Source organism: Papio anubis, chromosome 7, assembly GCF_008728515.1.
Source record: "Papio anubis isolate 15944 chromosome 7, Panubis1.0, whole genome shotgun sequence".
Classification (NCBI taxonomy): domain Eukaryota; kingdom Metazoa; phylum Chordata; class Mammalia; order Primates; family Cercopithecidae; genus Papio; species Papio anubis.
In genome coordinates, this window is record NC_044982.1 from 145,214,464 (window position 1) to 145,230,644 (window position 16,181).

A 16,181-nucleotide genomic window follows, 5' to 3' on the forward strand; every position below is an offset into this window, starting at 1 on the left:
GCTTAGAACCTTGTAAAGAACTTCTATTCTTTATGGATTTCTCCTACTAGTCTATACACTCCTGGAGGGCAGAGGTTGTATCTCATACAATTGTATGCTTATAGCACAGGGCACAGTGTTTAATATATATTTGTTGAATCAGTTTTTTAAATACTCAAAAACATTGTTTAAAAACTTAAAATCTTGGCCGGGCATGGTGGCTCACACCTGTAATCCCAGCATTCTGGGAGGCCGAGGCGGGTGGATCATAAGGTCAAGAGTTCAAGACAAGCCTGGCCAACATGGTGAAACCCCATCCTAATAAGAATACAAAAATTAGCCAGGCATGGTGGCATGTGCCTGTAATCCCAGTTACTTAGGAGGCTGAGGCAGAAGAATTGCTTGAACCTGGGAGGCGGAGGTTGTAGTCAGCCAAGATAGTGCCACTGCACTCCAGCCTGGGTGACAGAGCAAGACTCCATTCCGGGGGGGAAAAAAATTAATTAATAAATTAAATAAAAAACTTAAAATCTTTATGACTACTCTTTGGTTAATCTTACTTAGTAAGTTCTTTTACCTCCTAGGGAATTCCCCAGCTATGTATCAATGCCGGCCCTAGAAGCTGCAGCAGGAAGTAAGATTCTGATGCCTTTCCAGAAAGACAGAGGAAGGCCTGAATAACATAATCCATGTGCCATACATGATTACAAACAGAACACTCTTATCCCTGACTTTAGTAAAGACATGCATAGTGTGGCTCTTCACAAATCTGACTTAAGTTATAATTAAAGAATGTGTTCGCGGCCAGGCATGGTGATTCACGCCTGTAATCCCAGCACTTTAGGAGGCTGAGGCAGGTGGATCACGAGGTCAGGAGTTCAAGACCAGCCTGGCAAACATGGTGAAGCCCCATCTCTACTAAAAATATAAAAATTAGCTGGGCGTGGTGGTACGTGCCTGTAGTTCCAGCTACTTGGGAGGCTGAGGCAGGAGAATTGCTTGAAGCTGGGAGACAAAGGTTGCAGTGAGCCGAGATCACACCACTGCACTCTAGCCTGGGCGACAGAGTGAGACTCTGTCCCTGCCCATCCCCCAAAAAAATAAATAAAATAAAAGCGACCATGTTGCTCAAAAAGAGCTTTAAATGCCCTTGATAATCAGAACAGTGTTATCTCTAGGTGTTGGAATTATAGATAATTTTTCTTCTTTATGCTTTTCTATATTAGTTGTATCAAATCTTTTCAGAAAGCACAGGTACTTCAAAAAGTATCAAAAAATATTTTATTTATCAAAGCTAAATGAGGAAATATTTTTGAAGATATTAGAAACTGGTCGGGTACGGTAGCTCACACCTGTAATCCCAACAGGAAAAAAAAAATCTACTTTGGGAGGCCTAGGCAGATAGATCACTTGAGGTCAGGATTACGCCTGTACTCCCAGCTACTCAGGAGGCTGAGGCAGGAGAATCGCTTGAACCTGGGAGGCAGAGGTTGCAGTGAACTGAGATACCGCCATTGCACTCCAGCCTGGGTGACAGAGCAAGACTCAATCTCAAAAAGAAAAGGAAATTAATTGTCTCAAATTCAACAAGCTAATCATTAATCTTCAAGAAAATATTATGTCCTATTACTTCTTTAAAAAACAAAAAAAGCTTATTAACCAGACATATTTTTCAATAGCACTTGTGCATAACTGCTTTAATAAAATGAGCATACAGATTTTAAATTTTAAACATCTTAGATTTACATATGAAATACACGTTTAAATTGGAGAGACTTCCATCTTTATTTTTTTTTCTACTTACAAAAATAATGCAGGCTCTTTGTGAAAAATTTAAACATTACAGAAATATATAATGTAGACAGTGAAAGTCCATCATAATCTACTATCCCTCCCTGAGATAACCGATATTAACAAGTTTGGTATTGATAGCCTCACTCTTTAATATGCATATACTAACACATATATGTTTTAACAAAAATATAAATAATCATTAACATAAAAAAGTATTATACAATTTGCTTTTTTCCCCCACTTAAGATATCTTGTATACTCTTCCACATCAGTACATACAGATTAACCCCATTCTTTCTGGTGGGTACAAGGAATTTCATCTTATTGATGTACACCAATCCCCTACTCATAGGTACCTGGATTACTTCAAAATTTCACTCTTATGAATAACACCAAAAAATTCAATTACATACACCTTTGTGCAGTATGCGTGTTTGCACAGAATAAGATGCCAGAATTATAACTGCTGAATCAAAAGGTATGAATGTGCAAATTTTTCTAACAGATATTACCAAATTGTCCTCTAAGAAAGTTGGATTAATGTATGTTTTCACCAATAGTGTAAGGGTATGATTGCACCTGTATCTTCACATCTTCATGTATCTTTATTTTTTTAAGCAAAAAAGAATTTTTAATAGATTATTTCACTCTGGTCACAACATTAGAAACTTAAATAACGAGTTACAAAACTAACACATTTTCACTTGGCCTGTAAATTCTTAGTCTGACAAAAGGCTAATTCATTTCTCAAATTATTTGTCAATACAAATTAGACCCAAAAGAAAAAAAGTTATTTCTATACCTAGAGAAGCTTTTCCTGTTAAAAATCATGCTCATCACCCCGGTGGTTTCTAAACAGATAAAGAAAAAAATTAGGACTCCCCTCTACTCCTGGAGTTCACTGGTTTGACATTTTTTAAAAATTTCCCCCCAAAATCATAGTCATAGTCCTGAAATAAATTACACAGTAGTTAGTATCAAAGAATTTCTGCTAAGCCTTCCTTTTGGTCAGTATTGTTGATACACGTTAGAATATTGGCAAGAAAAAGGTACTGAAGATAGTTCACAATAAAAAGCCATGCAGAAAGGCTGATTAAAAATGTTGAAACAGAAGAGGCTGAGCCTATAAAAAAGGACCTCTCACAAATGGAAACTTGAAGGAATAAAATGTTGCTAACAAATTAGAAGAAAATTCCTTGGTATTCTAGATATCTCAGATACTGATAGTATTAGCAACCCCTTATAGCTATAAAGTTATTTAAAACTTACAATGTGCTTTCAAATTCATTAAATCTCATTTAAATCTCACAATGGTCCTGGGAGGGAGTCTATAGCTCCTTGTGACCTAGAACTCCTAGCCTCAAGCAATTCTCCCACCTAGGGCCTCCTAAGTAGCTGGGACTACAGTCATGCACCACCATGCCCAGCTAATTTTTTTTTTTTTTTTTTTTTACAGACATGGTTTCACTGTGTTGCCCAGGCTGGTCTCGAACTCTGGGACTCAAGTGATCTCCCCGCCTTGGTCGCCCAAAGTCTCAGCTACTTTTTTTTTTTTTCTTTTTTTGAGACGGAGTCTTGCTCTATTGCCAGGCTGGAGTGCAGTGGCGCGATCTCGGCACACTGCAACCTCCACCTTGCGGATTCAAGCAATTCTCCTGCCTCAGCCTCCCGAGTAGCTGGGACTATAGGTGTGCGCCACCACGCCCGACTAATTTTTGTATTTTTAGTAGAGATGGGGTTTCACTATGTTGGCCAGGATGGTCTAGATCTCCTGACCTCGTGATCCACCGGCCTCGGCCTCCCAAAGTGCTGGGATTACAGGCGTGAGCCACCACGCCCGGCCCAGCTAATTTTTTAAAAAAGTTTCTAGAGATGGGATCTTGCTATGTTGCCCAGACCAGTTTTGAACCCCTGGCCTCAAGTGATCCTCCCACCTTAGCCTCCTCTGGAGTTACAGGCCCAAGCCACTACGTCCAGCTCATATTAACTCTTGAGAAGCTCTGTTCACTAGCCCATTCTAGGTTTGTTATGAGGCAGTATCTCAGTGACAGCAGCTGTAGAGGCCTCAAAAGAGAACCCAAAGCAGCCTGGAGAAAGAACATCATAAGCAGAAAGGACATGTTGAGAAAACTCAGCAGCAGGTTATTATATCATATGAAAACAATTATGGCATACAAAGATACTGTGCCCTCTCAAACAGAAGCCAACCAATGAATGTCATGGTAACGGAGGCAGGCCTGCATGTTACAAGTTTAGTCCTGACAAACAGCTGCTTGCTTTTCTCCAAAGCAGTAGTATAGAGGTGCAAGAATCAGAGTTTCCGAGCATGCTCCCAGCTATGCCCCACAACTGCAAACTGCCTATGGGCTCTTATCCATCCAATCCATGTAGCTTGGGGCTCCCTCTGCTCAGGACAAACTGAGGGAGTGCAGGGAAGCAGAGGCCTTTAGACCTCATACTTTTGCACCTATAATGCTATCACAGTGCCTATTTGAGAGAAGAAATAAAAAGAATAGACATTCGAGATTAGGCAAGACAAGGCACTTGCTTGAAGAACTTTGCAACCTGGAGCCAGCATGGCTACATGGAGTCAGGTGGGCAAGTGACCTCATTTCTGCTTATGTTCAAATTAACTCATCAACCAAATGCCATCATCCAGGTCAGCCTGGACATGGGACATTTTAAGTCCATTTTTTCCCAACTGGAAGAGGTATTTCCACGAGCTACTCTCCACAGCTTCAAAAACAAGGTCAGCTGTATGCTAACAGAGATAACAAAGAGGTGGAATTCAGAGGAAAAGAGGGAGAGACCTGAAGGAGCACTGAAGCTAGTCAAGAGCATGAGCTACAAAATCAATCAGCCAACCAAGAGCACAAGTTTGAAGCCCCGTGACACCCACACGCAAAAACAACCAAGGCATCCGTGGGTCTGCCCTTTACTCCCCAACCAACCCCAAGAGAGAAGCAGCAACTGCTTGTGGCTTCTGGTCATCAGGAATCACGCAGCTTCACCCTGCCAACTTGACATTCACATACCCACAGAACCAAGGTTGCACAGTTGCTAACAAGAACAAGCAGGAACAACAGTTCAGGAAATATGGAGCTGGAGGTGGGAAGAGGAGTAAGGATACAGATGGACAAGGGTTACTGAGTGATGGATCTAAAATAATAGTCTGAGAAATGCATTAAATTGACTTTTATAAGGAATGTTGGAAAGACAGCTGTCCCCCCCCCCCTTTGGGAACTGCCCCTTTTTCTAAGCTGAGTGCAGGATGTGCCCCTTGGCTATGGCAATACTAGGCACACTTCTTCAGTCAGCGCCATGCTGTGCACATGAAGGCTCCTTGGGAGGAATGCAGAATAAAGATTAAGTGTGGGCCCTGGAGTTCAGAAAGCCTCTATTTGAATTCTTGCTTAGCCACTCACTGGCTGTGTAACTACCAGCTACTCACCTGACCTCTCTTATCATTTGTTTTCTTAACTACAAAATGGGGTGGTAATACTATCTATGGTAGAGTTCTGTAAAACTCGAATAAGATAGTATATGTAAAATGCTTAGCACAGGCCTAGTACATCCTCACCCACCCTGATGACACCATTCACATCACATCCCTCAGAAACTGCCAATACCTTTACCATTGTTCTATTTTTTCACTTAGGCTGTGGTTACACAGGGGAATCATTTATCATTATTTATAATACAATGTTGTATCTGTACACTCTCTTAATGTCTGTTGTATTTCATATATATATATTTTCTTAAGACGGAGCCTCGCTGTCTCCCAGGCTGGAGTGCAGTGGCGCGATCTCGGCTCACTGCAAGCTCCACCTCCCGGGTTCACGCTGTTCTCCTGCCTCAGCCTCCCAAGCAGCTGGGACTACAGGCACCCACCACCACGCCCGGCTAAATTTTTTTATTTTTAGTAGAGATGGGGTTTCACCATGTTAGCCAGGATGGTCTCGATCTCCTGACCTCATGATCTGCCCGCCTCGGCCTCCCAAAGTGCTGGGATTACAGGCGTGAGCCACCATGCCTGGCCTGTATTTCATAATTTTTTTAAGTCTTGTTTTCTTAAGTGCTAGCACCTATAACAGCATCAGCCAAACTTATGAAGAAAGGACCAGAAGAGCCACTAAAGGAAGATGGGTCTCAAAGGCTGATTAGAACTGTGATGAATAAGGAGCAATGCTCAAATCCTGAACCACCAAAGAAACTCTCTTCTCAGGATTTCTCCAAAAGAACATTTGGCAAAGCGGGAAAAAAAAAAAATCAGTCATATGGTTTCAGAAAGGGTTGTTCTAAAATCTTCAAGTAAATTAAAATATCAATTATAAACAGAGGGGCAGAGTTTTTTGTTTGTTTTTAAGACAGGGTCTCACTCTGTTGCCCAGGCTGGAATACAGTGGTGCCATCACAGCTCACTGCAGCCTCAAACTCCTGGGCTCAAGCGATTATCCTGCCTCAGCCTCCTAAGATGCTGGGGCTATAGGTGTGCACCACCATGCCCAGCATAGCAAGGAAAGGAAAATATCTTTAGCTTCATTTCAGTTTGAGGGGGAGAGATAAGGCATATAAACTTTAAAATCCCAGCAAGAAAAAAACAAAACAAAACAAAAAACAAAAAACACAGGATTGTTTTACAGAATACGGAAGCAACCAAAAAAAGCACTGCACACTTTTGGAGGCCGAGGTGGGCAGATCACTTGAGGTCAGGAGTTCGAGACCAGCCTGGCCAGCGTGTTGAAACCCTATCTCTACCAAATATACAAAAAGTAGCCGGGCATGGTGGCACATGCCTGTAATCCCAGCTACTTGGGAGGCTGAAGCAAGAGAATCACTTGAACCTGGGAGGTGGAGGTTGCAGTGAGCTGAGATCACACCACTGCACTTCAGCCTGGGTGACAGAGCGAGACTCTGTCTCAAAAAAAGAAAAAAAGGGGGGGGGGGGGAAAAAGAAAGCATTGCAAACATTATGATAAAATGAGAGGGGGGAATTTACTCCCTAGAAATCTAGAAGGAGCTATCCATACTGTAAACTCATTCTTCTGTAAAGTATCCTTCAAAACCAGAGGAAAATAATGTGACCAATGAAGAAGCACTGGACCTGCTGCTCTACCTGTTGAAAGGAAGGATTGATTTGGAAAATCTAGACATTCAAAAATATCAACGCTAAAAATCCACACTACCCAGTCTGGCTGTCATACTCACTTTTATTTCTTGCCTTCCTCACCCACCTTTTTTTTTTTTTTTTTAAAGGTAACAGAAGTTAAAGTAAAATCCACAAATGGGGTAATAAACACCCAAGAAGGTGGGCAGGTCTCATTCTACACCTCTACTGAGAATTGCTATGAAAAGGAAGCTGCCAGAAAACCTGGCTTTGTCCTGCACTAAACAATGGAGCCCAGAGGAGAGGCTTAGCCTGCAACAGTGGGAATGTGAAGTATAACATAGCAAATCCTTCTGAAAACACTGTAGCTTTATTTCTTTAACAACACTGCAGTCTGAACATGAAGTAAAACCAACAGATACTCTGGGGATGAGTGGGGCAGACCATGTGCTCATAGAAGCTTAGTTTGAATAAACACAGCCCCAATTTCAAGCCCTGGACTGTTTTCTCCAAACAAAGGGTCAGTGATAACAGCATCAAGCCCAACTTCAGATCAGGGAGTTGGTGCGGAGGTCACAGAGGTCAGGCCAAAGCCTCATTTCTACCTGTTTTTTCACTAGTCAAGAAATGAAAATACACAGGTGACAAATGGAAGACATTCAAAATACCAGCAGGAAATAAGACATTGACTCAAATCCAAGAGGGGAACCTGCCCTAAATTGCAAACTGGAAGAGAGAAAAACTTGGAAAGCAGCAGTGCTGTTCCACTCTGAAATGAGTGAGGCCAAGTAGGTGAGAAGAGGTTTCGAAAGACAACTCCTAGCCTGAAGAGGCTGGGCTATTTTTAGACAGTAAAGGAAGAGGTATTGGGTCCAGGGAGAGATGCATCCTCTCTCTCCAATGAGAATCACTTTGAAGGCTGAGGGCAGCTGCAGGCACCGGAAGGAGGAATGAAATGGAGATCAAAGAAACAAAACTAGGAGAACACTGACATTTTTCATTGTATACCACCTGTTGTGAGGATCTCAAGACACTTCACAAGCCTTATTTCAAGAGATCTGAGACAGAAAATTCAACAAGAGCTTGACCAAGGTCATTCACAAAGGGTGATGAGGGGCATAGCTGCTGGCCACAGCGACATCCACTCTTAGTCATCTATTCTATGTGGAGAGCTCAGAGCGTGTTCCCTGGAGCCTGGCACAGAGGCGAGCACCGCTAGTCCCAGCTACTCAGAAAGTAAGGCAGGAGCTGGGCATGGTGGTTCATGGCTGTAATCCCAGCACTTTGAGAGGCTGCGGCAGGAGGATCCCTTGAGGCCTGGAGTTCGAGACCAGCCTGGGCCACAGAGTGAGACTCTGTCTCTACAAAAAACAAAAATAACTGGCTGGGCGTGGTGGCTCAAGCTCGAAGTACCACTACACAACTATACAGGAAAAAAACTTGGAGACAAAAATAGAGAAAGAAGAATTAGATTTACAATTAAAAAAACACAACTAGAAGAAAGTCATCTTACCCATTGTTTCCAGAAGGAATAATATAACCTAGATCAGATTAATGGCTCTTAAGGAGGAAGATCTCAATACCTCCTTCGGTTACTTTTTAAAAATCTAGCAACCCTCCAGCGCAGACAATCCTTTTGTAACCCTAACTTAAATCTTGCCTGCTGGGCTTCGGTCCATTTCTGTCCTTTGTCCTTGAAAACAAGCCCAGCTCCCTCCACATAAAAATCTTTCAGAAACTTCTAAGAGGAGGAGGGTTAGCTACCAAGATCACACACATTTGCTTCTTAAGGAAAACACACCCCAACTTAGAGATGAGAGGCAGGAATTGACATGTCTACAGGATCTGAACTTGGGGCTTTACTGGTAACTTCAAGTCACACTTCACCAAGACTAAGCTGATTTAATATAAAACTTTAAATCAGTCTTTTCCAATGTACTCCACTGAAGAGACTTCCCTCCCTTCGAAAAAGCTTAATGAAAATCTCAGCACTCATCTACTCTCTTTGCTGTAACTTAAATCTCCACCTCCACTGGCTCTCGCACACCAGAGTTTAGCCATATTTTTTAACTAGGTTTCTCCTGAATTAAGAACCCTTTACTAGAGCACTGCTTTCTACATATGTGGACTTCTTCTGTCTTACGTCCTTCACACCTAATTAGGTTGCATCTCTACTTCTTTGTCACCTTTTCATTAATCCTAGTTTTGATTTCTCTTCTAAAGAGGTCATAAATTCGTCCTGATTATTTTATTCACCTAGATGTCCAAGTTTATCCCGCACTATATTTGACATCTTTAAATTATTCTTTTTTTTTTTAAGTACTTACTGCCTATTTTACACTGTCCTAAACGGTGTGATGTAAAGGAAATAATGAACATGACCCCGATCCTTAGGAAATGAAGACATACATAAAACAACAATAAGATATTGGTTTCAAGGTCGGGGGCTAGTCACAGAAAGCCCTGTGGCTCTGATAAATACAGAATTGGACCTAAAAATAAGTGTAGAATTTGGTGTAAAGGAGAAGGCTACTTTAGATAGAAACAATAGTATAATTCAAAGCAGGAGGCAATCTGAAGTAAGAGCTGCATAAAGGCTTGCTGACATTTCCTTCTTTGCCCCCCAAAAGGGGCGTGTGCCTTTTTGTCTTCAAATTTTATTTGAGAATTAGCTATCCATGAATCACAAATTTCCTTTTATCCTGATTACCCACAGCCACCACATATTAGAGCAACTCACAGAGCTTAATACGCCTGGTCCACAGAGCTTAATACACTAGAGTAATCACAAGGCAGGCTTTTAGAATAATCTTAGGTAGAGACCTTTTACTAAGGAGTGTGGGGAGTCTGGCATCTCTAGGGTCCTGGGCACACAAAGACAGCTACGCCTCTTGGGTGCTAAAGATATGCACCAGTCATTTTGCTGCCAGACCATTCAAGGGTCATTCAACTTCAGCTAAGTATTTCATACACAGCTTCAGGACAGACAAAGCCATCTAAAGCAGTCTGAAGCACTGAATTCCTATTTTAAACAGGGAATGGGTAAATGGTCTTGCCAGGGATGCCCCTTTTCCACTGTTTTCCTGGAGAGCTCTTCTCCACCTGCCTTAGGACTCACAGTTCAAGCATCCCTTCCTCTATGAAGCCTTTCCTTTTTTTTTTTTGAGATAGAGTTTTGCTCTGTTATGCAGGCTAGAGTGTACTGGCGGGATCTCAGCTCACTGCAACCTCGGACTCCTGGGTTCGAGCAATTCTCCTGCCTCAGCCTCCCAAGTAGCTGGGATTACAGGCGTGCACCACCACGCCTGGCTAATTTTTGTATTTTTAGTAGAGACCAGGTTTCACCATCTTGACCATGCTGGTCTCGAACTCCTGACATAGTGACCCACCCGCCTTGGCCCCCCAAAGTGCTGAGATTACAGGGGTGAGCCACCATGACCAGCCTGTGAAGCCTTTCCTAATTCCTCTAAACTGAGTTAGGTTGCCTCCCCTGTACTTCCATTAACAACGTACACATACTTCTAGAGCAGCACTTAACCACACTGTGTTTTAATTGTTTACATGTCTGACTAGCCATAAGCTCTTTGATGGCAAGGGTAATGTTTTACCCATAACTGATTGCACACTTAACAGGCACTCAATAAACACTTGTTAAATGCATTAATAATGGGTGATATTGGAAGTCTTAAAGAATGGCAACATACTTTCTGGATTCCAGACCAAAATTACAGTAAGAATTAACAATGAAGGCTAAACTCTTATTATACATTTCTACTACATACACCACTCCTGGCCAGAAAAAGAGGCCAAAGATTTGAGAAGATTGTTCTAACAGTGCTGATCACTGCCAAGTTACCAGCCAAGAATAAGAGCACTTGCAGTATTAAGAATGAACAGAGTCATATCTAAAACAATTTCTACATTTCAGGCTTATTTGCCTGCCTCAGGAGAATAGAAACAATGATGAATAAGAGACCTTGGAAGGGTCACAATGTCCACCGATCACAAAACCTTGTAGCAAACTGTGATTCAACACAACTTCTGCTGAAATATACAGGAAAGTTGTTCACCTTCTTACCAAACCTACTCCAGGTTCTGCTAATGAATACAGGGCTGAACTAAGTCCTCCCTCCCAGAACCCTGCCAGTTGTACAGTGGCATTCTAAATCATTCCTCATGGGATTTACTCATCACTGAAGAGATACAGGCAAAGCAATACAATGCTGTGGTCTCAAATGCCTCTCCCAGTAACAACCTCGTACCTCACAAGGCTATTGTGTTTACAGGCTACTAATAAGACACAAAATCTGATCTGATCCTGTGGGAATAAAGCCCTGGTCTCAAGTGATTAAACAAATGTAGTCTACTTCTGGGTTCCCAAAGTTGTGGGGTTTATTTAGTTGAAGAAAGCATAAGGACCAAAACCTAGACAAGTGAAGGGATGGAAAGGAACTTTGCCTCTGAGGATCATCTGCAGCTGAGTGGCATGTGGCTCTTGGCATATAGTGAATGAGATAAGCAATGCTCAAGGGCCATCCAGAACTTTTTGCTGACAGATATCTGGCTTCTTGCATGTTATCATTCCTAAGAAGCCAAGATGCTCCAGTTAGCCTCTTGAAGGGCCAAAAAAAATTTGTTTTGACCCTAGGCAAGAGCAATTACCAAGCCAGTAACTCTGACTAGGTGTTTTAGCTATTTCTTTCTGCCACTACAGTCTTACATAACCCCAGCTGTTACATTAACACCTGCAGCTACATTAGTCACACCTTAGCCCTTCACAAGGTATGTGTTCCTACTGTCCTTTCCCAAGAAGGGAAACTGAGTCATAGCATATCAACCGGCTTCCCAAGCACATGCTTAGTGTATAGTGAGGCCTCAATTGAACCCAGGTGGCCTTCCTACTATTCACCTCTTCTCATGGATGAATCTCAGCATGCCCACCCCTGCTGCTTTTTCCTTCAACCTAAATTGCCTGCACAGATCACATGTGATCCTTTAGAGTAAACAAGAGCTTCTAGTTATCTTTCCCAAGAAACAGGAAGGTTAACGAGGAACATTGAGCAGGAGAGGGTGGGTTTGGAAAGAGGTGGCTCCCAACAGGACTCACCTTGGAGCTGAGGTCCTCTCGTCGGTTTCCTGCCTTATTCCTGCGCAGTTTGATGGATGGAGATCTCAACAGATTCTTGATCCGGCTGGTAATGGTTGACCCTTCCACAGCCATTATGACGAGGAACCCCTTGGGACAGTCCCCAGCACAGTCCCGGGTCTTGTCTCAACAGCGGCACTGTCTTCCCACTCCACAGGGCTTCCCAATATGCCCTCTCACTGACCTGAGATGGCAGAAGCCAAGTATAACAGTGTCTTACCTTCTGCCTAGCGAAGTCTGCAGTTTTTACCTCTGGGTATTGCTCTCACCATTTTCCTCACCCCCACCTTCTAGCCCTGCACAGTTTCTTGCAACGTCGGAAGGAAAGGCTCACGAAAAAGGGGGGAAATCCTAAGCCACTAAGAAATGCCAGGCCCACGCCCGCCAGAGGCGTTTAACTGGCGAGATGGATGGGACCTAGTTGGTCTCGTGGACGATCTGGTTCCCGTTAATGCCCAACTGCTCCCATGGCAACTGTAGAGTCCAACGGAGGAGGCCGCCGAGACCACCAGGGATTTCCGCAGGCCTGGACACCTGCGCTAGCGCGGGTGGGGACTCGGCGCGGCGGGGCTCGCCGCAGCCCACAACTCTTTCTGCCACGGGAGCCTCCCTCCCCCACTCCCTATCTCCAGAGCTCGCTCTCCGCCCTCCACAGCGGCTTTGGACCTTTATCTTTCACCCGCCTCTGAGGCCCCTGCTACTCGTCAGCGCCCCCGTTCGGGCCAGCCTCACCAGCCTCGGCGAGCGAGGGCCACCCCGCTCACAGCGCCCTCGGGCATCGCGTTCGGCAATTTCAGCTCCGCGGCTGTAGCGGCAGTGGTAGAAGCAGCAGCAGGAGCTATGGTGGCACGATCGGCTCAAAACGCGAACTACCGCCTGGGCCAAGCTGCGCGCCAGGTGGGCGGAGCCGATGCGAGGGGCGCGGCCTGTAGTCAGGAGAGCGCTTCCAGAGTGGACGAGCAAGATTTACGGGGGCGGAGCCAATGAAAGGGCCCAGGAAGCAGACGGCTTGGGACTAGAGAACCACTGAATCCGCACAATTGCGGGTACCGCTTTTAGAGGAAGGTCAACAGAACATGGCTTCAGAATTGAGAGAACCAAGCCTTTTATGGTATTATCAGGCCTGGTCCCCCATGTAACTGCACTTCCCAGAGCCCCAAGACGATAACCACGCCTCCAGAGTGTTAAGGTTGCCATTTGATAGGCCCGAGGGACCGTAGCTGAAACTCGTAGCTCAGAATTACAAGACTGAGCTACAGCCTAAGAGCTCTGCTCCCAGCGACCACAAGTGTTGAGATTTAAAGCGCCTGAAGTAGTTTCTGCTCGCAGCCAGTACGCCACGTAGACTCAAAGTGGAAAGGATTATTCTGAATAACGCAATTTAATAGCTAAGAATTTAATAGTGTTTTTGCACTGGGCAACCTGATTGGTCATTATGAAAGGGGAAAGGGTGGCCTCGAACAGAGCTTTGGGCGTGCGGGGGCAAGAGAAGACAAGTGAATGTGCTATGTTAATAATACTGCAGGTTTCATGGTTTCTTTAGCCTCCGACGTCCCATTGTGCTTCCTCAGCTAAAGCTGACCAGCAGCACTTCGTTGCTCCAGATCTTTCCTCGTTCCATTTACTTGTGAATCCTTTTCTCTAGGGCTGTTCCTTGCTGTCACTGTTGAGCTTGCTGATACTAGATCGAGGGGTAGTTTTTCTAACTCATGTCGGGGGAGGCAGAGGGAATACACGGAAATGTTACATGAAATATATATTTCCTCTGTATTCTCCACTTACTACCATAAGAAATTATGAAAAAGCCTAACCCAGAGACTTGGGCCCCAAGGGAATAGTACACTGGTGTGTCCGTCTCACCCTATCCAGATCTTTTGAATCCCTGTGGAGATGACATGTGTCTGCAAGAGGGAAGAACCTCTAAGAAAATATTATACCTTATGAAAAAGCCTAAGCCAAAGACAAGGGTTCCCAAGGGAATACTACACTGGTCTATCTGTCTCACCCTACCCAGATCTTTTGCAGCCCTGTGGAGAAGACATGTGATAGCAAGAGGGAAGAACCCCTAAACTCATTGCTTGTGTACAATGGTGAGCCTTGTACAGCCAAGTGGCAAAGCACATATGTGCTTGTGTATACTGTAGCCACATACTAAAAATGAGATTTGTAAAGCTCACAAGTTGACATGGAGATGATGGATGTCATCTCCTGGAAGACCAACTGGCAATAACATGTGGCCTTCTTCCCTTCAACCATGCAACTGCAAATATTATGAAACATAAAATACGATTTTCACATTTATTTCCCAAGTCTGGAGGAAGAAGGCAAGAACCATTAGCTACAATATGCAAGAGATAGTTGGTTCCCTCAACCTCTTGCTAGTTACATGATGCAACCTCTCCATGGGAGTAAAAGCTAATAAATGGTGCCACCTGGTGTCTTTACTTGCATGCTGCAGACCACAGCAGCTGCCATCTCCACGCATTAAACTAGAGTAAAAATGTGCCCAGAGCCATCCCTAATCCTCTCCAGATCATTCTGGTGTCCACTAATGGTTTTCTCACCTAATCACTCATGGCCAGGTAAATGGTTTACGAAGTATCATTGGTCATTTCTTTCATGAAAAACAACTGAAAGCAGTGTAATGAGGATTTCTTAAGTCTGAAACCTGGGTACTTTCTGTCTTAGGCCAAAGCCACATTTTTTTTTTTTTAAAACAGAGCCTCACTCTGTCGCCAGGCTGGAGTGCAGTGGTGATCTCAGCTCACTGCAATCTCCAACTCCCGGGTTCAAGCCATTCTCCTGCCTCAGCCTCCCAAGTAGCTGGGATTACAGGCACGCGCCACCATGCCCAGTTAATTTTTGTATTTTTAGTAAAGACAGGGTTTCACCATGTTGGCCAGGAGGTCTCAATCTCCGGCTCACGATCTGCCCGCCTTGGCCTCCCAAAGTGCTGGGATTACAGGTGTGAGCCACCACGCCCGGCCCACACATTTTTAATTCTTCACAATTCAGTCCAACTTTTATTGTCTAGGTACTATGCTGCCTTTGAGATACCAATATAGAAATAGGCTATAGGCTATTCCCATTCTTCATGAATTCCTCAGAAAATAACAGTCCCAGGTCTAATGTGAACAGAAATCTCCACTCAGATTTACAGCCATTGTATACATTTCAATGACCACATGATCCCATTAAATTATAATACCATATTTTTACTGTACCTTTCCTATGTGTAGACACACACTTACCATGTGTTAAAACTGCCTACGATATTCAGTGCAGTAACATGCTATACAGATTTGTAGCCTAGGAGCAACATAGCCTAAGTGTGTGGTTAAGCGACACTATCTAGGTTTGTGTAAGTACAGTCTACTCTATGAACAGTCTACTCTATGATGTTTGCAGAACAAAACCACCCAAGCTGCATTTCTCAGAACATATCCCCATCATTAAGTGACGCAAGACTCTACTTGCAATCCCAATCCTCCAAAATGCAGTTAACTCTTCGTATTTCATCATCCATACACTATTTAACACTTTATTCTGCTTTTATATGTCCTAAACATCTATACATAGTGTTTGCCAGCTTCTGAAATTCTAGATGTCTGGGAATAGATGTTATATAGTTCTGTTTAGCACTATACTCATTAGATCAAATTTTAAAATTCACCCTAGGCATAACATGCAAATATGGTACAATTATAAGATCCTGGGAAACAGGCTAAACATTTGCTCATCAATTCAAATATTTATTGAGCACCTTTACATGCAAGGCACTGTGCAACAGCTGAGACCAATGATTGCAGTTGGAAACAGAATGGATCTCAAAACCATACTTTCAAGACTGCTTTCCTATCTTTTCTACCAGCAGTTTACAATAGAAATTAGTAGAGTTTAGATTTGTCTCAAAATTTCCAACTCATCCCATAGTCTTCCCATCCTCTTAATGCACTACCATCACTATTCTACTCAACACTTATGTGTAAGAGCAGCTCAGTCATGTAATATTAGCTATGCCTCAAATAAAAAGTTGTACTTACCAAATTATTTCCCTCTATTCCAAAAAAATGCATTTTAACTGATTTTTTTCCTCCAACTGGCAGTGAGTCTGAGTATCTTAGCCTTAATTTTCTCTGCACCTAGATATTTGTG

The 16,181-nt window shown here is 43.4% G+C and overlaps 1 protein-coding gene across 6 annotated transcripts in view; it reads right to left on the reverse strand.

The window, feature by feature from the left end:
• Nucleotides 1-12,885, reverse strand: part of MAPKBP1 (mitogen-activated protein kinase binding protein 1) — a 53,132-nt gene extending 40,247 nt beyond the window's left edge. For 3 of the 6 annotated variants that reach the window (XM_021940459.2, XM_003900813.5, XM_021940457.2), the window contains exons 1-2: nucleotides 12,759-12,869; nucleotides 11,988-12,210 (exon numbers count right to left, since the gene is read on the reverse strand). Coding sequence is in view for 4 of the 6 variants with exons in the window: in XM_003900813.5 (XP_003900862.1) it covers nucleotides 11,988-12,101 (114 nt within the window). In the remaining 2 variants the exon portion in view is untranslated. Of the gene's footprint in view, nucleotides 1-11,987; nucleotides 12,211-12,758 lie in introns of those variants that run through there. The other 3 variants (XR_002523036.2, XM_021940458.2, XM_009209980.4) reach the window with 2 other exon arrangements.
• Nucleotides 12,886-16,181: the final 3,296 nt, after the last annotated feature.